The sequence below is a fragment of the Cricetulus griseus genome, chromosome 5 (genome assembly GCF_003668045.3).
Source record: "Cricetulus griseus strain 17A/GY chromosome 5, alternate assembly CriGri-PICRH-1.0, whole genome shotgun sequence".
Lineage (NCBI taxonomy): Eukaryota > Metazoa > Chordata > Mammalia > Rodentia > Cricetidae > Cricetulus > Cricetulus griseus.
In genome coordinates this window covers 56,661,843-56,689,721 of record NC_048598.1, presented here as the reverse complement: position 1 = coordinate 56,689,721, position 27,879 = coordinate 56,661,843, and the positions used below count along the sequence as shown (strand labels likewise).

The following is a 27,879-nucleotide window of genomic DNA, read 5'->3' as shown; positions in this document are numbered from 1 at the left end:
AATCTTTTTTTTTAAATTGGGGATCAATGTGGACAGCTACGTAAAACGAACAAGGAAGGCGGGGGAGGAAAGCGGAAGCCGCGGGGCCTTCTAAGTCCGAAAGTCTCCGGAGCTTGCGCCAGGCTCTTCGTGGCGCCCCCCACTTAGACGCGGTGCTTCTGAGCGGGTGGGGGAGAAGGAACTGTTGCCGGTGCGGAGACCAGGCGGCCAGCGTCCGCAGGGATGAACCTCGAGTTGCTGGGTGAGGAGGACTGTGGCTGCGTATTAGCTAACCCTTTGGTACTGGAAAGGAAGGAGGGAACCCGGGCGGGAGGAAACTCAGGCTGCAACCTTAGGGACACCCTTCTTAGATGATTCATTGAGTGCTCATGGTATGGAGTTGCAGCAGCAGAAGACCAGCTTCTGCCCGAAAAGAATGCATTACCTTTCCGAAGCCGCTTCCAGATCGGTTGTGGAGTCATAAGGGCACTTTTTCCCTGAGCTGTGATTTCGAGGATCGCAGGTGCTGAAGTCACTGAGCAGGCAGGACCAGAGTTTTTGGAGATGCAATCTGAGAGTGAACTAGGGTGAAACTGTGAAGACCTGTCAGGGGATCGGGTACCTAGATAGAGTGACTCTTACTGGAAATGTATTATTTAGCCAGATTTTATTTTAAAAAAAAAAGGTTAAGAGTGTTGTAACTGGGTACTAAGTAACGTAGTTAGCACTTGGAATCCGGTTATTTTGACTTCTAGTTTAAGATCCTTAACCGTAAGGAGTTGTAGATCACTGAAGTGTTAACTACACAGGCAGTTCTTTTATTCTCACTATGTCTTTAAATCATTGCCTCCCAATGCCTTATCCACATTGGTATTTTTTTTATGACCTTCTATAAGGTGATGTTTTAGCATGGCAGCTTGGTGACATCTGTTTTCAAGAGCTCCTACGTGACTTGGCTGCCTTTAATGGATATATATATTTTTTTTTTTCTGAGAAGGGACAGAGGGTTATAAAGATTGAAAAAGTGTTCTTTGTTTTTAAGTAGTTTTTTGGAGCGTGCATGCATGCACATGGATATAATATAATATTGACAAACTAAGTATGAAAATATGTGGAAGATGTGTCTGAAATAAGACATAAGTGAGAGGTTTTCTTATTAATTTATTATTTTATGTGTCTGGGTGTTTTGTCTGTATGTATGTCTGTGCACTAGTAGGGTGCCTGGTGCCCACAGAAGCCAGAAGAGAGAGCCCCTGGAACTGAAATTACAGATGATTATGCATTACCATGTGGGTGCTGGGAATCAAACCTGGTACCATTGGAAGAACAGCCAGTGCTCTTAACCGATGAACCATTTCTTCAGCACCCCAGTGAGAGAAGTTTTCTACTTGGCCAAAATGTGTATATTGTGATAAAGAGATGATCAAAAAGCTTAGGTTGGTGCTATTTTGTGGAGACTCGTGGACACCAGGTTGGACAGTTTGCTTTTTAAGGAAGGTAGGGCAGATGCATTGACAACTCAGTTGGGGCACTGATTTGTAAAGTTTATCTGACAGCAGTGTGAAGTTGAGACAATATAAAACCAGTTTGGAAGGCTACAATATATGAGTGTAAGGAATGTGTGAGCTAGGACATGGAGAGGAAAAACATTGAGGAGGCAGTGTTGGCAGAATTTGCACATAGTGGCAATGAGAAGATGAATTAAAAAAATAATGATGCTATTGATAAGATGTAAGAGCATCTGAAAGGTAGCTTGAATATGTTGAATGCAGACTGAGAGCTTGGGAGACAAGTTTTGACTTCTCATCACCATTCATTTTGGTTTATTGAAACCCTATGAGTAAGTGGAAGGGAAAAGATGAGAGGGACAGAAAAGAAAATTGCCAGGGACAAGATCTTTGGTTACTTACTTATATTTGGAGGGAAAAGGATGAGCAAATGATTATAATTTATATGACATATGCAGCACTTGCATGAGCTAGGCACATTTTCAGGTACCTTCCATATTTTTCCCTATGTACAGCAGCTAGAAGAGTTTACAGGTTAGTACTTCCTTCCCATAGACATTAATTGCAGAGCATTTGGGGCTGAAAACTGGTAAAAAGCTGTTCTTTTTCATCCCTGGGCAACTTGTACTTCTTAACAGTCCAGGATGAAGGTAGATTATAGTGATTTTAGGAAGGTGTTGGTGAAGTAGAGATCAAGAGATGATCCTTATTTTTAAGAGGAAAGAGGTTACAGCAGTCCTTTGAAAGAGTTAGCAGGGTCATGGGGAAAGCTAAAGTTCTTTTGAATGGTAGAGAAGATTCATAAGGGGGAAACTTAGGAATATTTAGCAGTGGCTGATCCAACAATTAAAAGAGGTCTGGATCACCAAAAGATAAAAATCTCTGTAGAGATGACTGAGTTTTAAAATGAGAAAGTTAATGATTGTGTATAAACAGGAAAAAAGAACAGAAGTGATATTATGGGAACACTATAAAGGACATCGGGTCAGATAAAGGAAATGAAGGTGTGATAGTAGGTTGTGGAACGTGGCCACTCAGGTGGTTCCTAGATAGGATACTAATTTTACTTCTGTGACCATCTGACCACTTTTTGAGATGTTGCTGTGTAACAAGTGTTCTACGCTGGAGATGCAAAATTACTAAGATAGCCTCTCTTCCATCCTAGGGCACGTGCACCTAGGCAAGTGTGACATCTCCAGCCCAAGATAGTTTTTCAAATTCATTTTTTTCTCTAACTTATTAGGAAATATTTTGTTTTTAAAAATTAATTTTAAATTAATTTTTAAATTAATTTTATTTAGTGTGTGTGGATTCGTGGGGGCGGGGTGCAGGCAGCAACTCATATGTAGATCAGAGATCTACTTTGGGCAGTCACTTCTCTCCTTTCACCATGTGGGGAGTTCTGGAGTTCTAACTCATGTCCTTAGCTATCTCACTGGCCCAAGAAACAAACTTTCACAACCCCTATGTATGTACATGTGTAATTAGAATATTTTTGACATGGGTGTGTCTGTGATGTATGCCTATGTTTGTGTGAGTTCTTATATTTGTGGTTAAGTTTGTGCACCTGGGCCAGAGAAGTCATGTAAACAAAGGAGTCATGTAACTTTGTCATTCTCTGCCCTTTTCTACCAACCTGGAGCTCATGTTTTCAGCTGGACTGGTAACCAGCAAACCCTCTCCTGTCTCTGCCCCCTTCAGTGCTGGATTTACAAGCATGTGCAGGGCCCTGCTGGACCATGTGGGGGCCGGGATCTGAACTCCAGGCCTCAGCTTTGCAGCAAGTGTTTTTAAGCACTGAGCCCTAGAATTTTTTGAAATTACACCAATGCTTTTGCTCATTGTCCTCTGATATTCCTGCACTAATTTATTAAAAACTTGTTTTAATAGACATGTTTTATCCAGTTTGGATAAATGAATTATACCAACTGAAAACAGAATAAGATACTGCTTTTGTCCTGGATTAAAAACAATCAGGAAAAGAGAAACAAGTACCTCTGTGTAATACAGAGTTGCAGTGTCTTAATACACTGTAGGGGGATCCACATGAAAGCAGCTAGTTCTACAGTGTGGGTGGGATTGATGAAAAATTTGGGGAAATTTTATAGAGGTCCTGCTGGACTGAAAATACTGAGATGGAGATGCCAAACTAACCAACCAAAAAAGATGGAGCAGGAGCTTTCTGTGGGGTTACCTTCCAGTGGAGGAAACTGTAGAAGCAAACATTCCTAGACTTGCATGAGTGCAGATGTGAAGGAAATGGTGTATTCTGCAGCTGGTACTCAGGGCATGGTTAATTTAAGTTCTAGCACAGGTACTGATAGTACAAAGACAAAAGGCGAAATGAAAAATACTGGCCAGGGCCAAGCTGAGATTGCTTTTTAAAATTATACTTGAAGAGTTTTTGTTCATTTTGCTTAGCAAAAAAAGGATTTTAAGTGAGCGAGTGCTGTTTTACAGTTGTGGGTGGAAGAAGTTAGACTTGCAAGTTATTTGAAAGATTGTTGAAGGGAGGCAAGACTAGGCCCAAGGCAATGTAGCAGGTGTGGTCGTGTTAGACTAAAGGTAGAGTGGTATCTGTTGTATAGACACCTATAAATTGGATTTCTCTGAAAGAGATACTGACAGAGCCATCACCTTTCAGAGGCAGCAGAATGGGCTGCTACTATGGTTTCAAACTGTTCTGAAAGGGAGGGATTTGTTGGTAATTAGAAAATAAGACTATTGAGAAAAGCTCTTGACAGCCAAATCTTGAAAGAGATGTGGACATTATCCCATATGACAGGATTGAGGAGAAGGCTGGAGAAGCCTGGGCTACTCCAAGGCCATTTGAAGCAAGGATCCCACAGGAGAAGGAAGATCTGAGGAGGTACTCGAAGAAGCTGTTAAGATTGCACTAAAAGCTAACTGAATTTGGCTTCCAGAGAAAGCAGGCTCAAAGGGCCTCCATTGAAGTGGCGGCTTGCCATGTTGAAAGCAAGACGCTGTTACACTTGATAGCCAAAGGTGCACAGGCTTTTAAGAACAGAGTAGGAAAGCTACTGTAATGTAACTGAAGCCAAGACAGTAAGAATAAGGGATAAGAGAGGGTTTCAGTGTTTTATCAAACACGGAGAAGGAAGAAATCTTGAGGCTGGTTAGGAACAACAGCCATCTTTCAGTACTTTGATAAATACCTTTGTGAGTTACAGGCAAAGGCTAAATGAATGGTTCAATTCTTACCTTTTCTTTGGTTCTATGGCAAATGGATGGTGTTTTGGAACTAACAGAATAAAATGAGTAGTGGTTGTTGCCAAGAAAAGTTCTCTTTAGGTAAATTTCTTAGCTCACATTGCATTGTTGAATTATATTTCTTGGCCCCTGAAGAGCTTGTGAGTGACGACACTGTTGATTATCCTTGAGAAGTGGAGGAAAATCCAGCTATCCTGAAAAGGAGATAGGGTACATTTTGACTTTCAGGAAAAGGCAGTGTGTTTTGTAAATCACAGAGTAGTAAACTGATGGGCAAATTCAGGCAAGCTCCTAGGAGTTAATGTAGGCACAAGCATTGTTTCTGGGTTCGTCGGGACCTTGCCAGTTTGTAGCTTTGGGACTTACCATTTATGACTACCCTTTTTCATCTGTAATAATGAAGGATGCAAATGCCTGTTTAGTAGGGAGTTGAAAGGACTGACTAAGGCAGAATGTCGGATTTGTAGGAGCCCACACTGGCTTGAACCCTCCTGATTGCTGGGATATGTAAAGGTGTTCATAGCGATGCCTTTCTTGATGATTTTTAAACTTTTGTTTTTATTAAATATTGTGTGTGTGTGTGTGTGTGTGTGTGTGTGTGTGTGTGTGTGTGTGTATCAGCATGTACATGTCATGGTGCTCTTGTGGAAATCAGAGGGAACTTCCAGGAGTTGGTTTTTCCCTTCTCCTGCGGGTGGGTTCCAGTGATTGAACTTGGTCGCCAGGCTTGCTTGGCGAGTGCTTTTCTTCCCCCCCCAACCGTCTTGCTGCCCCTCCCTTTTCAGGTGGGTGCTATGGGTACAAACTCAAGTGTTCAGGGCCACTCAGCAAGCACTTTAGCCACTGAGCTAACTCTCCAGCCCCAGACACACATTTCTATGTAACACACATTCCACTTTAAAGAAGTGGAAAAACAATTTTCAAGAACACTTTTCTTGATATGTTTCAGCATTTGCTTTCATTTCCTTCTTTCATAATTGAATCTGTTACAAGCCACTGGATGGGGGGTTCTCTGGTTTTGTAAGACAGGAATCCTGAATAGACAGTGAGGACAGTTGGTGACCCTGCATTCTAATGGCCCCTGGATGGTTCCAAATTAGTTCTATATTCTAATGCTGGAGAACTAGAGGCTTATGGTTCCAGAGTTTCAGAGCCAGAGGCTTGCTGCTCGGGTGCTTAAGCAGAAGCTTATGGCTCTAGGCTTGGCTTGTTAGCACACAGCAGCTCCTGGGCCCTGCGACCTAGGACCCTGGATTGTGTCCCTTACAACACTGGCCTGTGCCTTAATGGCTTTCTTGACTCCAGCCGCCAGGGCTTGTGTTCTTCACCATCTCAGCTCCTGCCTTTAGCTCTTCAGGCCCTCACTCTGTAGTCTGTCTGCCCTCTCAGGGCACCTCCAAACTGCACCAGGTGAGTGTTACAGCTTAGAGTTAGGATCCCTGGCTTTCCACTTCCCCTGGTTTTTGAAAACAAAGAAACATGAGTGAGAGGAATGGCATTATTGTTCATTTTGACAAGTCTCTTCAGTGTTTGCCTAAACAGAAGTTGGTTGGATTCATATCTCCTTCTGTATTTACTTTGTTAAGATCTCACAGCCTCGGTATACTTTCCTGTATCCTTATGAAATGACAAAGAGTTAAAAAAAAGCACATGTCATCTGTCAGTGGTGATTGATGAGTAGTGTGACCTCATGGAGACCTGAAAAGGTGTCAGTCCCATCCCTCCTTGGCCAATACTGCTGTGTACTGTTCGTGGGCTGTGTGGGCCCTTGTGTGTGACTTATGTTTCATACACTTTCTTTCTTTGCCTTGTTGCAGAGTCCTTTGGGCAGAACTATCCAGAGGTGAGTTTAGTTTTGTTGTAATGTGTGAAACATGGTGACTGCCTTTTATTTGTTTGGTGACAAATAATTAAATGTGACACACACATACTTATATTATGTTGGTAAAAATGAAAATGAAATGTTCAACTTTGGGCAACAGGTAATTATGCAATTTTGGCTGGAAATCTCATAGTAAATTTGTTTTGTGTTTTGAGACAGGGTTTCTCTGTGTAGCTCTGGCTGTCTTGGAACTCTATAGACCAGGCTGTCCTCGAACCCCGAGATCTGCCTGCCTCTGCCTCCTTAATGTTAGTATTATAGGTGTGCATTCCCACCTCCCAGCAAGGTTCATTTTTCTTTAAAAGGAAAAAATATTCACAACTTTAATTGAAGGGCTTTTTAAACAAATACTTCCATCATTTATACAGGAACATTTTTGTGTGTGCTTTGCAAGTTTTGATGAATGTATTTACATAGTAATAATTATCACTGTGTAATTGTGCATTTGTAACATTTCCTGTGCTTCGTTGTAGTTATTTTTTAAAGCTTGACATTGACGTAAAAAATTTAATTTTCTTAATGTCAGTTATACAGGCTGTGTCATAACTTTTACATTTTTTTTGTAATCAAAGAACTCTTCTAGTCCTTCTATAATCTTTGCCCATTAACCTCCAGAGAGTTTGTGTAAGATTGATCATTACTATTTCCAAAAGGGTTGGGTTAGTGTTTATAATTATTTGTTCATTTCAACCAATTAAAAAGGTGTAAGAACACTTGCAGAGATCATTTGTGTATACATTGTCTTTTATGACAAAGAGCCCTTGTATATATTTCTGCATTTGTCTTGTAGGAAGCTGATGGAACTTTGGATTGCATCAGCATGGCCCTGACGTGCACCTTTAACAGGTGGGGCACACTGCTTGCAGTTGGCTGTAACGATGGCCGAATTGTTATTTGGGATTTCTTGACAAGAGGCATTGCTAAAATAATTAGTGCACACATCCATCCAGTCTGTTCTTTGTGGTAAGGACTTTTGATTTTACTTACTTTATTTTTGTGGTATTGGAGATGGAGCCCAGGATCTTATACATTCAGGGCAAACACTTTACTACTACTGAATTATATAAATACCCCAGCACCATGGTTTCTTTTTCCTTTTTAAAATGTGCGTGTGTATAGGTATGTTTGCATGTGTGTGACCTCGTGTGTATGGAGGCCCAGGGTTAATTACAGGAATTGTAGAACTGATGGGAAAGGTCCCCCAGTCTGTCTGTGTGCAGACTTGAACTTAGTCCCTCATAGTTGAATCCTTAGCTTATTTGTGCCATCATTTGTCCCCAGAGTCTAGGAATACATTGCCTCATCTCTGATACAAATGATCATGTATGCTTTCTTAACGCTCCTTATGTGCCAGGCATTGGATTAAGAAGCTGATATTTATTTATTCTAATTCTCTCAATAGTCCTCTATAAGTAAGGATTTTGTCCTTCCTGTCACAGATGAGGAATTGAAGCCCAGAAAAACTGTACACTTCCCTGGGATCACACAGCTAGAAGGTTAATTTCATGTCTAGGTTTGAGCAGAAGTCTGATTTGTGAGCTTTTGTTCTTCTTGCATTGGCTGCTAAGGTCTTCAATAACAAGCATTTTTCATTCTACAGTTTGGGTTCATAAAAGTTTTGTTTCCTTTATGTTTTTTCTATATTTCCTTTCTCTGATTCTTGACTTCTGTGGGTTACTTGGACAAGTTTAGGGTTTTGTATTGATTGACTTACAGTGTTTCTTTGTGTACCTTCTAGTGGTTAATAGATACAGTGTTACACACCCAATTAACCATGGTCTAAAATACCCCAGAGTTGACTTTGTTAATAGTTCAGATAAAGTATAGAGCCCTGGCCTTCTTTCCCTTGATGCTGCCCTTGTATAATATAATTATCTTGCACATTTCCTCTTCATACATTGTAACCTGCACGAGGCAAACCTAGTGTCCTAATATTCCATTTTGTCTTTTTCTTTTCATTTAGAGAACTTGAGTTAGTCTCTTGGTATTTTGAGACAGGGTCTCTCTACATATCCCTGACTGCCCTTTATGTAGACCACGCTGGTTTTCAACTCAAGAGAGATCCTCCTGCCTCTACTCAGGAGTGGTGGGATTAGAGGGGTGTGCCACCATGCCTGATTCCTGACCTCTGTGGTTTTTGTCTTTGTGTTGCTATTTGTCTATAGATGAGGTGCCATTTTCCTATTACCACGTTAAAGATTTAAGATTGAGGACGTTTCTGCCTTCAACATATGTTTGTGTTTTGAAGTTTATTTTATTAAAAATTTTTGATGTTATAATCATAGTTACATTATTTACCCCTTCCTGTTCCTCCCTTCAAACCCTTCCATGTACCCTACTCCTTGCTGTCTTTAAAATTCATGGCCTCTTTTTCTTTAATTTTTGGTGTGTATGTATATATACACATATGAATATATTCCTATACATATATGTGTGTGTATATATATATATATATATATATATATACATATATATACATACATACATACATATACACACTCAGTTCATATAATGTTATAGGAATGTGTTATATGAATGTATGTTTTCAGGGCTGACCATTTGGTATTTGACCATTTGTTGCACTCTTTCCAGAGGAAGGTTTTTGTTCTTAGCCTTCCTTAGTTGCCTGCAGTTTGTTGTCTATGGTTTAGGCATGTGAGCCTTTCCCATCCACGTTATCATGTCTTTTGTTGTCTTTGTTCAGCCAGTGTTAGGTAGTGATGTTGGTGAAACTTTATGAGTGTGGCTTCTGACCTTCCTAGGAGACAAAGTCTCACAGCGAATATCCTGATCCTCTGGTACTTAAATCTTCCTACCCCATATTCCACAATGCTCCCCCAAACCTTAGGTGCAGGAGTTGTGTTGTAGATCAGTTAGAACTGGGCTCCACTACTCTGCATTTTGATTGGTTTCTGATTTCTGTAATGGTCTCTGTTGCAGAGAGATTTCCTTGGTGGGAGTATTTTGGGCAGCCCTGACCAACAACTCAAAAGAGGGTTTCTCATGCCTGCTATTGGTGGCCCTGTGTGCTTAGGTTGGCCTTAAATTAGTTATAGATGACCTTGAACTTCTTTTGTTTTGTTTTTTCCGAGATAGGCTTTCTTTGTAGCTTTGGAGCCTGTCCGTGAACTCACAGAGATCCACTTGCCTCTGCCTCCCGAGTGCCAGGATTAAAGGAGTGCACAACCACCAACCTGCTGAATGACCTTGAATTTCTAATCCTCCTTTTATCTCCCAAATGCTGAGATTACAAGTGTGCATCCCTGTGCCTGGTTTTGTGCAGTACTCGGAATGGTATTTAGGACCAACTAAGCTATGTCCACAGATCCTGGAATGGTTTCTTTGGCTTATATTGTTTGATTTCACTCACCTGTTTTTGTTTTTTTTATTTTTTGTTATATTTGGAGAAATTTAGCTGTTATTTCTTCAAATACTTTAAAGCTACACTCTGTTCTTTATAGTACTCCAATAACATGGATATTAAATTATTTGTTGAGGTCTCTTCTCTGAGGCTGTGTTCCTCCCACCCACTTAAAAATTTCTCTCTCTCATTTTTTTAATCCAAAAAATTTTAATCTATTATCCATGTTGAGTAATTTTTATTCTTTCAGTTTACTGTTTCTTATCTTTCCTCCACTCTATTGACTGCTGGATTCCTCTACTGCATTTTTACTTTGAGTTATTATATTTTCAGTTCTAGAGTTCCCTTACATTTTTTCTTTCCACCTTTGCAGAGGTTGCTTGTGGGGTTGGAAGTAGAGACTCTTCAGGGGTCTCTGCTGATATCACCCTATTTGGGAAGGATGGAAGGCCCCGAGCCTTCTTTCTGCTTGACCTCCACAGGCACTGTGGTGGTGAGATCTCACTAATAAAGCCATTTCCAGTCAGCTGTCTGACTGTACCCATCATGAGGCATGGAGGCAAGGTCAGGGTAGAAGTCTAGCTGTCTGTCTAGACCTTACTGATGAGGACAGAGTGGGTGCAGGTTTTTCTCTGGGGTTTTTCTTGGGTGGGGGAAGAAGAGGAGGGCTGTGTGTAACTGTTGCCATTATCTAGTTGCTAACTTCTTCATTATCTAGTCTGGACTTCTTCACCCAGTCCAGGATACTGAGGAGGAAAAAGATCCAGGGAATTTAGTCTTGAGTCATCTGTTGGGCTCTGCTGTCTCTTAACTAGTCAGTCTACCTTTCAATCTTTGTTTAACAGAATGCCTAGTATGCTTAACTGCATTTAACAAATGACTACCCATTTCTTAATATTTATTGTTTTTGCCTTTTAAATAGTCTCACTCTGTAGCCCAGGTTGTCCTGGAATTCATGATACTCCTTCCCCCACCTCCTGAGTGTAGGATTACAGGTACTTTATTTTGAGATAGTGTGTTTGTCTCTTTTGTTTTGTTGGTGCTGTGGTGGAAGACTGTAGGAAATTTAGATGTTCTTCATCCCTGAAACCCCCTCAAGCCCTTTTTATGTTTCATGATCTTAAAGGTCATATGATCTGGGGTCTTAACTAAGATGCTCAAATCTCTTATATATGGTGCTAATTGTAGTGTTATTTTGAAATCGTAATGTTACTATATATAACGGTAGTACAAGAGCCAGACATGGTGGCACTTACCCATAATCCTAGCACTTGGGTTGCATTCAAGGTCAGCCTACTTATGTGATGACAAAGTTTGTTATGGATTTGACTAGACTTAAAAAAAAATGTTGACCTGGGCAATTAGGTCAACATTTTGTTCACAGTAGTGGTATATATGCTTTACCTTAGACCACGTGCTGAGTTTATCTCTGTTTTTCCCCTAGTTGGAGTCGAGATGGCCATAAGCTCGTGAGTGCTTCTACAGATAACATCGTGTCACAGTGGGATGTTCTTTCAGGCGATTGCGACCAGAGGTTTCGATTCCCTTCACCCATCTTAAAAGTCCAATATCATCCTCGAGATCAGTATGTTTAAGATATTCCTTTCTTAGGGCGGGGGTCTCATTCTGAGTGGATTAGCTCTGGGCTCTGACAACTTCAGATTAAGGTTTAAGAGGCAAACACAACAACTTTCCAAACCTATATGGAACAATTTTTCTGTCTAGGTTGGTTTTACTGAATACATTGTAAGGAGATTGTAACTGATCAATACTAAGACTTTGGAAATGACCAAAGGTGGGAATAATGTAAGAGTCAGCCCTGGCCGTGATTCTTTAGAACCCTGTAGTATGAGGGAACGTTTTACTGTTAAGACTACATTTAAGGAAAGGTTGCCGGTGCTCCATTACTCAGCACAGCTCTCATTTCTTGGGGACCTCTCATAATCTACTTCTCTGTAAGTATGATGCCATTATATGTGCCTCAAGCACAGGCCGTATTTGATAACATACACATATATGTTAATTAAATCAGTATTTTGTTTTTACTTTAGTGTCTTACTGGTTTACTAAGTATTTTTAGTGGTCACATTTTATTTGTCAAGATAGGCTCTCATAATTGAGTCTGTCCCCTGTTATCAGATGTGTAGACTTTATGTGGTTTCACCATTTCACATTTGCTGGAGCTGGGAGAGCCAGTCAGGGAAGTGGTCAGGGATGTGGGGAAATGGACAGGGACTCAATCTGTTGATACCAAAGCAACAGCCAATATGTGTTCATATTTTTGAACAGGAACAAGGTTCTCGTGTGTCCCATGAAATCTGCTCCTGTCATGTTGACCCTTTCAGATTCCAAACATGTTGTTCTGCCGGTAGACGATGACTCCGATTTGAACGTGGTGGCTTCTTTTGATAGGCGAGGGGAATATATTTATACAGGAAATGCAAAGGGCAAGGTAAGCTATGAGGTTAGTGAAAAAAGGCTAGGCATCTGTCTGTTTTGGCTCATATTTGCTTCTACTTTAAGTTTCTGGTATCCCTGAAATAATCTCTCAACTGAAATGTAGCTAAGTTTTCTTTCATGCCTTAATAATAATTTCTGTACTTTGAATTAGAGTAGATTATTTTATTTAGATAAGGATGGAGACAGTGTGGCAGCTTATTTTGTCAGTCTTCCAGCACTTGGGAAGCAGACAGGAGGATCACTCCAAGTTTTAGGGCAGTCTGAATTAAATAGTAAGATCCAAGCTAGTTTTGGACTACATAGCAAAGCTTATCTCAAGACACTAAGAAAAAGAAAAGAAAAAGGCTGGGATATAACTTAGTTGTACAGTGTTTGCCATGTGTCATGGGTTTAATCCTCAGCAAAACCAAAAAAGGACAGAAGATTCTTGGCCAGTTGTAGTAATGAAGAGAATAATATTTAGAAGTCATCAACTAGAACATGCTTATGAAAATGTCTTAATATCTGGTTGTATGAGACTTAGTATAAACATGCACACACGTGCACATTAACCCAGAGGAAACGTGATACAATTCAGGCCAGTTTAGTTGTAGTACTGAGACTGTCACTTTTCTTTTTTTTCTTCTTGTTAAGCTTGTTCTTTGGGATGTTTGGAAGTGTAGACTTTGCAGGGGGGATAGTACATTGTAGGTGTTTCTTGTAGCAGTTTTTGTTTTTTGTTTTTTTTTTGTTGTTGTTTTTTTAATTGTGGTTAGGATGTATATTAACAGTTGTAGAGTATTTGCCTCCATGTGTGAGGTTCTGGGTTCTATCCCCAGTACAAAAATGAATAAATAAAGAAGATACACCCAAACTTTATCCTTTCAAGCATTTTTAAATGTTAAGCTCAGTGGTACTCAGTATGTGGAGGTACTCATCACCATCCTCTGCAGACCTCTTTTATCTTGCAAACTGAGCAACTGTCAGAGAGCTGTCCCCAGTCCCTGGCAGCTGTCATTCTGAATTTGACCACTGTAAGCACTTTACGGAAATGAAATACTGTATTTTCACATTTGCAACTGGTATTTCTCATACAGCATTGTGTCCTCAAGGAAACTGTGGTGTACTGTGTGTCAGAATTTCCCTCTTCAAAGTTTAATCGTATTGTATGTATATACCACATTTTACCTATTTATCTGTCAGTGGATTCTAGGGTTGTTTCCACTTGTTGACTGCTGTGAATAATGTTAAACTTCATGTTTTAAGAGTAGATGGTTAAGACTCTGTAGTTTATTAAAAGAAGTAAAACATAATATCACTTAATAAGATTGAATATTAAGGACTAGAGATGTTTGAATTTTTACTAGGTCTCTGCACAATTTAAAAAACAAGTCAGATCTAATCACTAATAGTCATCAGACTATTTACTTTTTTACTTTTGTTCTGTAAACTTCAGATCTTGGTCCTAAAAACAGACTCTCAGGATCTTGTTGCTTCCTTCAGAGTAACAACGGGAACAAGCAATACTACAGCCATTAAGTCAATTGAATTTGCTCGGAAAGGGAGGTGAGTAAGGCCTTGTCTTCCTGTGTATATGGGGTTTTTGTGTTTTGTTTTTGTAACAGAATCTCACTACATAGCTCACACTGGCCTAGATCTTGTGGTCCTCCTACCTCAGCCTCCTGAGTGCAAAGATTACAGAATAGCACTACCACACCCAGTGATGTCTTTGATTTTCTTTAGTTTGTTTTTTTAAGTGAATGGAATGCAAATAATAATAATAATTGCAGTGTGTGTAATTTATAAAATTTACTAAAGCTGTTAGAATCTCTCACTGTCTGGTTCTTAGGTTCATAAAATTCCCCTTGCTGGAGTCACATCTTTGTTGTTGGACAGTTACCAGACAATCCCTCTACAGAAAAGATGTTTAAGTGTTGTTGCTTAGAATCAAAATGCCTGGCACATGGCACTGAGTAAAAATTTTAAATATTTTACTTAATATACTTTTAGCAATGCTAGGGACAGAACCCCAGAATTTCCCTCATGCTTGACAAGTGCTCTAAAACTAAGGTACATCCCCAATCCCAAATATGTTTACAACCTGTCTTAGTTAAGATTACTGTTGCTGTGATGAAATGCCTTGACCAAAAGCAACTTGAGGAGGAAAAGGTTTATTTCATTCACAGTTCCATATAATAGTTTGCCATCAAAAGCAGTGAGGGCAGGAACTCAAGCAGGGCAGGAACCTGGAAGCAGGAGCTGATATAGAGGCCATAGAGAGGCGCTGCCTATTGGTTTGCTCCTCATGGCTTGCTCCTCACCTGCTTTCTTGTAGATCCCAGGACCACCAGCCCAGGGAGGGCACCACCCACAAAGGGCTGGGCCCTCCCCACCAGTCACTAATTAAGAAAATGCTCTACAGCCAGATTTGTGGAGGTACTTTTTCAGTTGAGATTCCCTCTTTTCAGATGACTGTAGCTTGTGTCACATTGACATAAAACTAGCCAGCACATAACCTGAACTAATGTTATAGAATTCATATTGCAATTGAGCATGCATTTAAAATGTGCTTACTGGTTTAATTCCAGACATTCTCCTAAGTTTGTAAGATGCAGATGGATTGACAGAAACAAGAAAAAAATGGCTTGTTAGTCAGCACTCATCCCCTTCTTTTTAGGAGCATTCATGTGTTTGGGGTTCATTCCCCTTCAAAGTGCTTGGTATATCTGCAGATTGAACTTGGAGCCTCATGCATGTTAGGCAAACACTCTTCCACTGAACCATAGCCCAGTCACTCAGATTGCTCTTGAGTCAAGAATAATTAAGTCGTAGAAACACAGAAAGAAAAGAAGTCATGAATTTGAGAGAACAAGGGGAGAGGGGTGCACGGAAGGGGTTGAGAGGAAGAAAGGGAAGAGGGAAAATGATATAATTTCAAAAAAAAATTTATTTTACTATGAAAAATAGTTAAGTCATTAAAGACTGTTAAGGAAATGATGGAAAACATTTTAAACAAATTTCCATTGTCATTACAATAAAAAGTTAGCTATTTGAAAGTGACATATTTAAGGCCCAAGAACTGGCTCAGCAGGTAAAGAAGCTTCCTACCAAAGCTACTGATCTGAGTTGGATTCCCAGGACCAATATGGTAGAAGGAGAGTACTGACTCTTCCAAGTTGTCTTCTGACCTCCATAAGTGTGCTGTGGCATGTGCATCCCTCCTCAAATAAATAAACATAATTTAAAGAATATACACTTAGCTTATTGACTTAATAATCATATTGAATTTGAAACAGACTAGATGAATGTAGTATTTTATTGTTAAACTTGTGAATTGAGCAAGGCTGACTTCGGGTCAAAGGTCTTAGATCTCAGTTAAGTCCAGACCGTATTAACATGAGGTTTGGGGATACACAGGATAAAGTGCGTGTATTTTCACTTTATTGGTTTGGAGTAACAAGAAGATACATAAGCATCAAAACTTGGCCATTCTTAGTTTCTCTCCAGTCAACTAGTTGGTCTGTGGTGCTAGTCTAATTAGTAGTGATAGAAATTGTTAACAGGGACAGCAGATGTCTGACTGGTTGATAATCTCTCTCCTTTCTGTAGCTGCTTTCTAATTAACACAGCAGATCGAATAATCAGAGTTTATGATGGCAGAGAGATTTTAACGTGTGGAAGGGATGGAGAGCCTGAGCCTATGCAGAAACTGCAGGACTTGGTGAATAGGTAGGTATTGTTACTAGAAGAGGAGGTGAATGACCTTCCCTGGGCTCTGGTTCCAGTTTCTCTTGGGGATGTTCTTGTCTTTTAGGACCCCATGGAAAAAATGTTGTTTCTCTGGGGATGGGGAATACATAGTGGCGGGCTCCGCCCGGCAGCATGCACTGTATATCTGGGAGAAGAGCATTGGCAACCTGGTGAAGATCTTGCATGGGACCCGAGGGGAACTCCTGCTGGATGTGGCCGTGAGTGGAGCAGCACATTGCTTTGGTTGCATTCACATTCTAGAATGGCTTAAATCTGCTCTGACAAACAATTCTCTCTCTTAAATTACAATTTAGTGGCATCCAGTTCGACCCATCATAGCTTCTATTTCTAGTGGAGTGGTGTCCATTTGGGCCCAAAATCAAGTAGTAAGTATTTTTCTGATTGATTTACTTTGAAACTAAATATTTATCAAAAATTCTTTAAACAGAGTAAGCTAAATACTACTTTAATTACTTTGCGTCTAATTTGCAGCCTAATTAAGTTCATTATATTTAGTTTCACTTTCACTTCAGAGGGACATTTTTAGTCCTGAGCTGATTTCCAGCTTTGTTTCCATGTGTATATACTTTCTACAACCTTTTAACATTTATTTTGCTTTTCTTATTTTCAGCTCAGTTTATTTTATATTGGTGAACACTTTTAAACTACCTTTGTGAAGTACACTTTAAAAAGATTAAAGGACGGAGTTATTTAGGAAAGAAATGCAGTTAATAACTTATAATGTTTATATAGATTAAGATGGCAAACACATATAAATTTTATTCTCTTATTCCAAATTTAATCTTAGAATGCTTAGTCTGGTTCATGCTGAATATAAGTTGTCTGAACTTACATGGTTACTGATTTTTTTATGTGGTGACGTACCTGTTCTGCCATAGGAAAATTGGAGTGCATTTGCACCAGATTTCAAAGAGCTGGATGAAAATGTAGAATATGAGGAAAGAGAATCAGAGTTTGATATTGAAGATGAAGATAAGAGTGAGCCTGAGCAAACAGGTAATGCCTCTCAATTGCAGATAGTATTTCCAAAAGGAAAAATGATTGTTTTACTTATGCTTTATCTGCCACCCTTTTCCCTTAAGTATATATAGTTTTCACAGTGCTTGAGGAGTCTTAATTTATATTCTAGTTAAGGGTTCCCATGTGCATCACCAATGCTCAAGCAGCTCTTGACATTTCATCTATTTCCTGATGAGTCACAGATGATTATATGAGGGTTTGCATACAGCACCCTGCAAAGCACAGAGATGTGTCCAGACTCAGTTTGTGCTGTGTCTTCTGTTACGTCTTTGTCAGTTGGAGAAAGGTCAAGAACATGAGCTCTGCTACCAGACAGCTTTGGGCAAAATACTTAAGCTTGAATCCTTCATCTCTAAGATGGAGTAATGGCAACACCCACGTCTTTCCATTGTAGAGGATAAATGAAATAATTCATATAAAGCACTTAGGATATGCCCAGCTTGCAAGAAGAACCCCAGAGTTCTTCTTTTATTATCACGACCCTAGTCATTGTTATATTTAATCTGATATTCCAAATTTCTGAATAGGAACTCCTTGAAATAAAGATCTGACTTTTTTGTTGCTGTTTGGAGAAAAGAGTCTCATTGTGTAGTGCAGACTCCCATACTGACCTTCCCAGTGCTGAGATTACATATTTGCATCACCACTATCTTGAGATTTGATTTATCTTTATGATTTCTGGGGCAGAACTTTGCATATAGTGTGTGTGTGTGTGTGTGTGTGTGTGTGTGTGTGTGTGTGTGTGTGTATGTATGTATGTATATGTGTATGTGTAACTATGCCCCCTGGCACTGTAATTAATGGCCAGATTTTTGACACCTGGACTACTTCCTGGTGCTAAGAATCAGGATTGAAGTTAGATCTCTCCAGCTTGAAAACTGTTCCACTTTTGGGTTTTAGGTAAATTACAAGACTTGTGGGTTTTAGGAATGCCTCCGGGGATGCAAAGTATTGTTGATGGTTTTGTGAACCTTTTTAGATGTCCACATAAACTAGTCAGCTCTTCTTGTCTCCCCATCAAGCACAGTGCACATTATTTTACTGTATTATGTTGAAATGATCTGTGTATTTCCTGGGTAGACTGAGACTTTTACTGAAGAGCCATTCCCAACTTTCTTGGTTGTCACTATTTCCAGTATTAATGTTTACTAGGAATTCAGCCCCTGTTGTTAAGTAATTGAGTAAAATGAACAATTGGGTTATTCTCAGGCAAAAAGCAATTTTCCATTTCTTTTCAAACCTCTCCAATGTTCTGACCTACAGGGGCTGATGCTGCTGAAGACGAGGAAGTGGATGTCACCAGTGTAGATCCCATTGCTGCCTTCTGTAGCAGGTGAGTGGTTTGAAAGGCTGGGTATAGTCCTGTCTCTTGTGCACTGCCCAGTTCCCCAAGCTGTCCCTTCACTTCTAACTGCTTAGTAGTGGGAATAGTGAACAGTCTTTTGCTGAACAAAACGTGATGTATATTTGAAGAAACTGAGGTGGTGGCCCTTACCTTTAATTCCAGAACTCGGGAGGCAGAGGCAGGTGAATCTCTGAATTCAAGGCAGCCTGTGCTTACAGAGCAAGTTCCAGGACAGCCAGGACTATATAGAGAAACCCTGTCTCGGGAACAAAAAAAAAAAAAAAAAAAAAAAAGAAGTAATGAACTTTGTTTATGGTTATGATTTTACTATCCTCTTACCCAGTTTCTTTCCTTCATCTTGTCTTTCTTAAAGTCTAGGTCTATAACTGTTGTGTGTGCTAAATATAGGCGCTAGAGGAAAGGCTGAAGGGCTTGTGGTTTAAGCAACTATCTCCTCTTTTTTCCAATCCCTTGTTTGATCCTGTTCCAAATAGTGATGAAGAGCTGGAAGATTCAAAGGCTCTGTTGTATTTACCCATTGCCCCTGAGGTAGAAGACCCTGAAGAAAATCCATATGGCCCCCCACCGGATGCAGTCCCAACCTCCTTGATGGATGAAGGGGCTAGTTCAGAGAAGAAGAGGCAGTCTTCAGCAGATGGTTCCCAGCCACCAAAGAAGAAACCTAAAACAACCAATATAGAACTCCAAGGAGTGCCGAATGACGGTAAGAGCTGCCTCTTTATTCTGGTGCCTGTTTGAGCCATTTTTACTTTAAAGGAGTTTTCCCATGAGTCTTTTTCTATATTGCTTTACAGTTCTGTGATGATTACATTTGTGTTTATTTCTTTTAAAATGGGGACATTCTGCCCTCAAGTACCCTGCCTAAGATGACATACTTGTCTTCTGATACATGACTTAGAATTGTTTCCTTGAACTGTTCATCTTTTTGTTTTTCCCCTAGAGTGGTTTTACTGCCTGGCTAAGTGCCAGCCAGACTTGTATGGTCATTTCTTCCTTCCTACTTTCACGGTGGGGTTGGAAGCTTTTATTACCATGTGTTGTAATATTTTGTAGGGTTGGGGTAGTGTTAGCATTAGACGTCTTCCATTCTTTTCTCTTAGAGCTAACAGTAGATCAATTAATTATACAACCGTATAACCTCTGATTGTGTACTCTATTTCAAGTAGCAGTATATAGTTTTTATACCACAGGTCATAGTTACATCAACCCTGCAAGTATTTTATCATTCTTGCTTTACAAAGGAGAAAAGTTGAGCTGAAGCTGTATAACTTGTTCAAGTTCTCACAGAAAACGGTAGAGTTAGAACTCTTGCCCAGGCCTGTCCATCTGTTTTCTGATCCCTTATTTCTATGCTGCTCGTTCATGTCCCACACACCTCTGTTTGGGTTTGATTGGCTTAAAATGAGTGGGTATTTTAACTGTTTTTCAATTTGGAGTTGCTATGGTTTGGTATAAACCATTGTAGACTGTGTATGCCTTTTGGTCTAGCAAGTATTTGTCAATTTAGTAGCTATTCTTTTGTAGTTTTAAAAATAGTAATGCATTTTTTTTCTTAGATTAGTAATGTGGGCCATAAAAAGCAATGCTGTTTGCATTCAAAGGTCTGGTTTGGTGTGTGGGGTGGGACCAGTGTGGTGTGGACTGTTTTTCATGGGTGTCTGTCCTCCTGCAGAAGTCCATCCACTACTGGGTGTGAAGGGGGATGGTAAATCCAAGAAGAAGCAAGCAGGCCGGCCGAAAGGAGCAAAAGGTAAAGAGAAAGATTCTCCATTTAAACCGAAACTCTACAAAGGGGACAGAGGTTTACCTCTGGAAGGATCAACGAAGGGTAAAGTGCAGGCGGAACTCAGCCAGCCCTTGGCAGGTAAGGACACATTGGGAGCACTGTCTGGCTTGCTTTGTGGCCTTGCTTTGTACAGCTCCTGACTTCCTTTAACTGCAATGGGATTTCCCTCCCTTTCTTCCTTCCTTTTCCCCAGCATCAAGTAATCTTTGGATTTAAGCTGCTAAGGGCAGGCTTAACCAAAATTAGCTTAATTCATTGGCTGTCAGCCTTGGTTTCATAAATAGATTACAAGGGTTCTACATTCTACAGATACATACAAAGTATTACATGAGTGTTTTTTGGGGGGAGGAACCTCTACTTTCTATTAGATTCCTATAGGAAAATCTGTGATTCAAAAAGATACGACCCTCCAGTTAATACCTTTCTTAGGCTGTGTCTGCCCTAGGTGTTTAGTTTTTTAAAATTTTTCATTTGTGGATGGTTCTTTGGTTTGTTTTATATGTTTGCCTAAGACAAGAAGCCAGAAATGCAAGCTAAGCTGGTTTAATGTAGAACTTGACTATTAAATTTCAGTATCTCCATATCATTCAGATGCTCCAATTGATGACATTCTTTCTCCACAGTCTAGGGAAAAGTTTTTATCAGTACTATAATGTTAAAGAGAAAACAGGCTATGAGGTTCCCCCAGTATCTGAAAATAGGAGGAAATTGCCAGAAAAGACACAATGTGACTTCCTAACATCTAAGTGTCCTTTTGGTTGTGAGCCTTTAGCCCTTAACATCTAAGCCACTTCAGCCCCCAACACATAATAGATAACTGAGGGAGTTTTATCAAGGAATGGAAATTCCTAGAAAATACCTGTGAACCAGTTAAGTGGTGTTTGTTTGAAAAATAATGATTGAGTTAGTGCTGATCTTTACTCAAATGTCCTTGGAATTTGAAAGCCTGTATCTATACATTATATTGCGCATGTGTGCGTGTGTACACACACACATACGAAAGCAGTGCTTTTGTTAATATAATGCTCTGGCTTTTGTGGCTAATTGACACAGCATAGATAAAATGTCAGTGGTTATATTTAATTTTTTTCCCTCTACTTTAAAATTTAATTTAAATGTGTTAATCCACATATAATAAATAGTTGAATGCAAAGCAGAATTCCTTGTTCAGTTCGTACCTTATGCTAGTTAATTGTTGCCTATAAATAGGTATTGTTTTTTATAGAGAAACTGAAAAACAGACTGAGTCGTTAGTCCCCTAAGTTTGCTAGATCTAGACCTGAGTTTTTAATGCTACAACACCTTACCAATGAGTAGGGGAGTCCCCTGCAGAAGTGGTTACAGCACTTGGTAAGCAGTTCCCACTTCCATACTGAGTCCTAAGCTGTGTGTAGATAGATAAAGAGCCAGGAGCAAAATCACAGATCAGCAGTTGACTACAGATGAGCAGTTAGTTGACTGCCAACAAATAAAGATGGTCTTTCTGTAGCTCATGTGCATATACTGATGTCAGTTCAGAAGAAACCCAACTTGAAGTTTGAGTAGATTTCCCTGCTACAAAAGTCCAGTTACTTTTAGCATGATTTAAAATGTGGCCAGATATATAAAATTAATTAAAACACTTTAAGACAATAGTCTCTATGCTTCTGAGTAGACCAGGCTGGCCTGGAACTCATAGCCATCTTCCTGCCTCTGTCTCCAGAGTTCTGGGATTAAAGATGTGTACAACCATGTCCCCCTCCCACCCCCAATTCTTCAGAACTATCCTGTAAGGACTTGGGAGCTCTGTGTATAGCTCAGTGGAGCAGCATTTGCCCAGTGCCCTATGTTTGAGCTATATCACCAGAAAAACAAAACAAAACACTATTAGTTTAATCTAGTGCTTTTCAGTAGGAAGTATATATAGTAAATACAGCATTACAAGATTTTATAATTATCTTTCTTAAAAATAGAAAAACTTACAATTTCAATTTAATATGTTTAGCCACAATAACTAAATGCCTAACGAGAACCAAGATGAAAATGTTTGAAAGTTTACTCAGTCCTGGAGAATTAACTTATTATTATTCCTCAAATTCATTAGTATTATTATCTTAGTAGCAAAACAAATTTGCAGTAAAATTTTGAACTGTATGTAAAATGCATACTGGTTATTTATGCAGGCTAGCATTTCAACCTGTTCTGTTAAGAGTAGGTACCTCTGTCTAGGGTCTTTTTGAAGATGACCCATTGTCACTTTGTTTAGCCTCAAGGTTGAAGGAAGTACCGACACATTAAAGGTGGAACTCTCTCTTTAGTTGCAGAGTACTTCATGCTGCCCTTTAAGTGGGTCAGCCTTAAAGGGAGACAACTATTTTAACAATGCCATCCTTAAGGAGGACTAGAGAGCTTGCCCCTGGTGGGGTGAGAGGAGGGATACATTTTATAAGAGGCAGAGCAGCTCCAGTCCAGCAGCTCCTCAGGATTGCATGCAGCGTGTGCTTCTCCATGCAACTATGTTTCCTTCTTCCTGTGTTCTTTCTTCTCTGGCCTTGGTTCATTGATCTTTTCCTGGATGGAAATCTCCAGAACAGATTAAATACCAGAGTGCTAAGGAGCAGGATCGTTAGCAAAACCTCAGTAGGGATTTTGAAGCATGATTCCAAGACCATCAGAGGGTTGCCTATGGCTTTACTGACAGGTCAGTACAGCTTGGAGCTCTGTAAGACTGCAAATTTGTGAGTGGTGACACCAGATGATCAAGATAATTCCAGAAATATCACTTTCAGGGTAAACTATCATATCTTCTGTGTGGGATTCTATAGGGTAAGGGCTTCATTCAGTAACATCCTAGTTTTTAGAGGGTCCTGAGCAAGCAAAAGCTGGACCTGCTCTTGATTTCCTTGTGGCCCTCCAGGGGCCTCTGAGGAAAACTGGTATTTTCACGAATAACTCATGTGGTTTGTTACCTCAGAGATTTTCAATAAAAGATAGTATGTAGCCATTGTTTTCTATAGGTATTAAGAAATAAAACTCATCCAGAATGCTTATAGCAGAGATCTCTTTGAAAATTAGCCCATGGTTTGGGCATGAAGGTCAGTGTTAGAATTTGCTTAGCTCACCTTTAATTCCAGCACTCGGGAGACAGAGGCCGGTGGATCTCTGTGTGTTTGAGACCAGCCTAGTCTACAAGAGCTAGTTCCAGGACAGCCTCCAAAGCCACAGAGAAACCCTGTCTAAAAAGAATTTGCCTAGCATGTGCAAGGGCCTAGGTTCTACTCAGCACTGCAGAAACAAACCGGTCTACTCTGAGGATTGTGTTCCGTGGAATCCCTTTAATTGGACAACTTTTACATTAGTGTCAAATTTTTGAAGGCAGAATTTTAGGGATAAGTTGTGTTGTGCTCAAGCTGGTCTATTTGCCGTCTCACTTCCCCTGAAATCTGTAATTTCCTCTTGTAACATACAACAGATAATGGCAGTTTTTTATTAGAGCAGTTAAGGTTTACAGAATGGATTCTTCACTAGTTGGCCAGTTGAACATATTAATAAACAGCTGTCATTTAAAATGAGAGGGCAAATAGACCACTGTTAATCTGGAATCTGGGGCTACTAAAACTCTTTGATGTCACACAGCTCATTAGTGTTGAATAGCGTTAGATTCTGTGTGGAGGGAAGCCTGGTAAGGGTAACCCTGAGTTGGGAACTCTTCAGGGACAGGCCTGCTGGTACCATCTGTCTGACATCTCTGTTTCTGTTACCTTGGCTCTATTTCTGAGCTTGTGATGAGAACACAAGCTCTGTTGTTTTCCTTGTTACCTAAGACCTAAGGTTCCTCAGCAGCAAACCTTATCAGCAAAGACCACAAAGGGCTGGTTTGTCACATATATAATTTCCCCTCCCCCTATGGTAGACACCAGTGGCTTGATGTACACCTGGATCTGTTAAAGGTGGACAAAGGCCAAAGTGGGCAGAAGAGCTACTCTTAGAGAATTGGGCACCATACAGATTGTCCTACCTTGAACCACTCAGCAACTACTTCATTGCCTTCTGGAGCTCCACCCCTCTAATCGTTTACAATAACCTTGGTTTTAAATGCCCAATAGTGAAATGTTCATTTGTCCTACACCTCCCTCTCTTCCTTCTCTGTTTTAGAAATAAATCATCACTCAAAGGCTAATTTATAGATGCCTAGCTGGATATTTGTCTCATTCTATGATCCTCCTAGCTGACCAATGAAGGATTGGAAATTATGTCGGGATGTTCTCTTTGGCCATCCTGAATTAGGCTCCTACTGGGAGATACCAAAAATAGTTGTTCATCTTAAGCTGAATTTTTCTTAATATTATACTGCTGGAGATTTCCTGAATGATGCAGCTAAATATTGTTTCCATGAGCCAAATGCTGCAGGCCTTTGTAGAGCTGTTTTCTCGTATATTACCTCGCTAATAGTATTGCTTGCTTTGATTTTAGTTTGTTCTCTAATGGCTCAGTAAGTGTATATTGTGAATATGCACGCGCACGTCTTTCCTAAGAATGGGGGTGGTGTAGAAATGTCAACTGTTTTGTACAGTAGAGAGTGTTCATTCATTGTCTTGAGTGCCTATTATTAAAGGTGTCAGTTTGTGGTCAAACCACTTTTTCCATCATGATTAATGGTTAAAATGGTGGTGCTGTGCTAATCTGTAAACTGAAAACTTGGTCAGGGTACCTATGGGAGGAGTCAGTGAGACCATCATGAAAGAAGTGAATGAACTGAGTCTAGTAGACTGTATTCTGTTATTTTACATTTTAAATCAACTCAAGAAATTATTTGCATTTCATATTGAAGGAGATTTGAAAAATAAGTTTGCCAAATACAAACATATCTTTTGAAATCACAGTTTTACTTTTAACAATATAGCCTTCAGTAGAGAGTGTGTATCTTGTCCTCATTTCAGTCTATTCTCAGCAAACGTGAGTATGTTTTTAGTGTCAGTTTTTATTTTTTATTAGAACTTCATTTTAAAAATAACAGTCAAAGCAACTTTGTGAATGAATACTTTTCTTTCTTTACGCAATTTTCACCATTTTACAACTCCAAGAATTGTGTAACCCCTCATTTAAATTACAACCAGGTGGTTTTTCTTCACCTTGTTCTCTTTTTATACGTCCTAGTTAATATTTCACAGCAGCCCATTTAAAGATGTCCCTCAGAAGTTGAGCGGCTTCTATGGAGTCATCAGGGAAGTGCTTATTTGATCTTACTTACTATTTAGAATGTTACTACTCACTTACCCGTTCATGGTGCATAGAAACACAGATAGTAGCTTTCATCAACGGCATACGTTATCTGAGGTTCCAAACTGATTAAAAATGTCACTTAAGGAACAGTGGGGCTTTGACAGGGATGTCTTGTTCACTGTTAATCTTTAGTGACTGATTAGTCTAAAATATGAAGTTAATTTTGTCTGTTGTGATCGCCTGAAAGCCTGGTTATCAGCCTAGCAATTGGGTAGAGGCTCATCCATTTACACTCCCTGCACACACATTGGGACAATACTGAGCCATATTGGGTGGGGCTTTGGGTTTAGATTGATGGATGCTTCAATGAAGATTGACTGGGAGCTGGGTTATGCATTTTTCTTCAGAGGGGACATTCTTGGCCCATGCATGCCTGTGATACTAAAGGAAATCTTCTGTGTCTCATCTCTTTAGCAGGAGGAGCAATCTCAGAACTGCTATGAAGACGGTGAAACACTTCGTTCTTCTCACTTTGTCGTCAGGTAGCCTTTGGACAGTGTGGCCAGTCATTTGAGATTGGCTTTAATTGAAAACAAAGGCCTCTACCTCCCACCCAGGAGGTGGAAGGAGTGGATTTTATGTTTGAAGGAAGAAGTGAATTATGGAAGAAGAGCGCAGGTCCCTGCCTTCCCTTTCAAGCATAAGTCCAAATAGGCTCTCAGGAATGAGGATGCGTGAAGACGTCAGGAGATCTGACTCGCTTCAACTTCACACTTGGTTGTGTTGCTGGTGAAAAATGCCCAGGTTTTGTTCACCTAACTGTTGAAGTCACATCCTTTGGACATGTATTTCCCATCTCCTGTTGCCTTCCATCCTCAGTGCATGTCCTTGAGTGACTTGTTCTTTTCTGAAATTTTGCTACCAGTATCCTCGGAAAACCAATGCATTTTCTGTTTCTTTCATTCATAACTTCCTCTCCCAGTGCTTCCTGTGTTTCTATATTGTGTATAAAGGTTGGACAGAGAAGCGAGTGCTTGAAAGATTTCAAATTGGCGAAAAGGAAGGAAGATAGAAGGGGCCTGTCATTCTGTCTTACCACCTTTTGCTCAGGAGGCTGGATGGGCTCCAGAGAATCTGGGGTTTCCCTTGCATTGCATGTTTTCCAGTATCAGGTCTGTTTGAATAATCATGGTTTTATCCATCTCCAGCTAAGAATCATCAACAGTTTGTGTATTACAGCAAGGTGTATTTCTCCACAAGCTTCTGTATCATGGGGTTGGGGCACCTGTGCGAGGACTGACGTGAAACCCCCAAAATCAAAGCAGCAGTAGCTCGCTTTAAATCAAAGATCAGGTTCATTTGTTAAATCATTGCCTGTGGAGAACTTGTCCCCACCAGCCACAGTGTGTCTCTTCCTAGAGCCAGGCCCCCTGTGTTTTCACTCACTTCCTTTCTGTGAAAGGTTGCTTAGCTTTTTTTACCCTTCTCTTTCTCACCCTGGCTTTCTCTGCATTTGCTGTTCTTTTAATAAAAATAGCAAATTGGATGGATGTGTACAATAAGTGTTTGAAATTTTCTGAAAATCCAAAGTCCAGAAGCCAAGTGTAGAAAGAGTTAGTTAGTAATGTCTCTGGCAATAGCTTTTGGCTTGCCCCGGGGTCATACTTTCTCTGCATTGAAAGGGGGGTTAAATACTATGCTAATTGTGAAATCTCTATCAGTTGGTGGAGGCTCCTTCAGATAGCCAAACCCATTGATTACTTTATATTGTGGGGTAGAAGTGACAGTGGACACTGCAGGAAGTCTCCAGAATCGTGGCTGGTGCTGCTTCCTCAAGTGTGTGTGAGACCAATGGTTGTGATTGGTAAGTGGCTCACAGGACACATTTTTATTTGTAGATACTATATCCATGTCATATCTCTCTGTACAGCGTCCTGCAGTAGTGTGCAAACTGATACAAGGGTTCTACCTTTCCTGTGTGGAGTGACTTGATTTCCTCCATCTGGATGCTAATGCTGTGTCCATTTCCATTAACTGGCTACTGAGAAAATCAGCCCAGGCCCTGCCAGACTGTCTGTGGCATTAGTTCCTAATAATTATTTATGCTTTTGGAATTTTTCGTAAGCTTCTAAAACCTTCCATCCACTTTCAGCCAGGATTTTTTGATTTGTATAATATATGTATATTCTCCTCTTCCTTTTTGTTGTCTTCCCTGACTCTCTATTTGTTTCTTAAAATGTTCTGTAGTTTTGTACAAGATGAGACTTAGCCTTGGGTACTTCTTGCTAAAGCTTTAATGCTTTGTAAATAAAACGGGATGTTTATTAATCCACA

At 40.0% G+C, this 27,879-nt stretch overlaps 1 protein-coding gene across 7 annotated transcripts; it reads left to right on the top strand.

Moving 5' to 3' along the window:
• The first annotated feature begins 74 nt into the window (after nt 1-74).
• Rbbp5 (RB binding protein 5, histone lysine methyltransferase complex subunit) lies at nt 75-27,879 on the top strand. Of its 7 annotated transcripts, none has more exons than XM_035445592.1 (14): nt 75-241; nt 6,536-6,561; nt 7,391-7,563; nt 11,406-11,546; nt 12,251-12,413; nt 13,857-13,966; nt 16,010-16,129; nt 16,215-16,368; nt 16,465-16,536; nt 17,050-17,167; nt 18,455-18,524; nt 19,031-19,260; nt 20,230-20,421; nt 26,023-27,873. In XM_035445592.1, the coding sequence occupies exons 1-14, from the start codon at nt 223-225 to the stop codon at nt 26,046-26,048; spliced, it is 1,614 nt and encodes a 537-aa protein (XP_035301483.1). In that variant the 5' UTR covers nt 75-222; the 3' UTR covers nt 26,049-27,873. The 7 variants fall into 7 exon arrangements, with proteins under 7 accessions (XP_035301483.1, XP_027273434.1, XP_035301484.1 ...); XM_027417633.2 differs by lacking the exon at nt 26,023-27,873 and adding an exon at nt 25,480-25,995; XM_035445593.1 differs by having other exon boundaries at nt 76-241; nt 20,230-20,307.

Bases quoted from the DNA above. Each gene is read 5' to 3' on its own strand.
- Rbbp5 (XM_027417632.2), top strand. The intron at 6,562-7,390 runs GTGAGTTTAGTT...TTTGTCTTGTAG, and splicing joins TTGGGCAGAACTATCCAGAG to GAAGCTGATGGAACTTTGGA. The intron at 18,525-19,030 runs GTGAGTGGTTTG...TGTTCCAAATAG, and splicing joins ATTGCTGCCTTCTGTAGCAG to TGATGAAGAGCTGGAAGATT.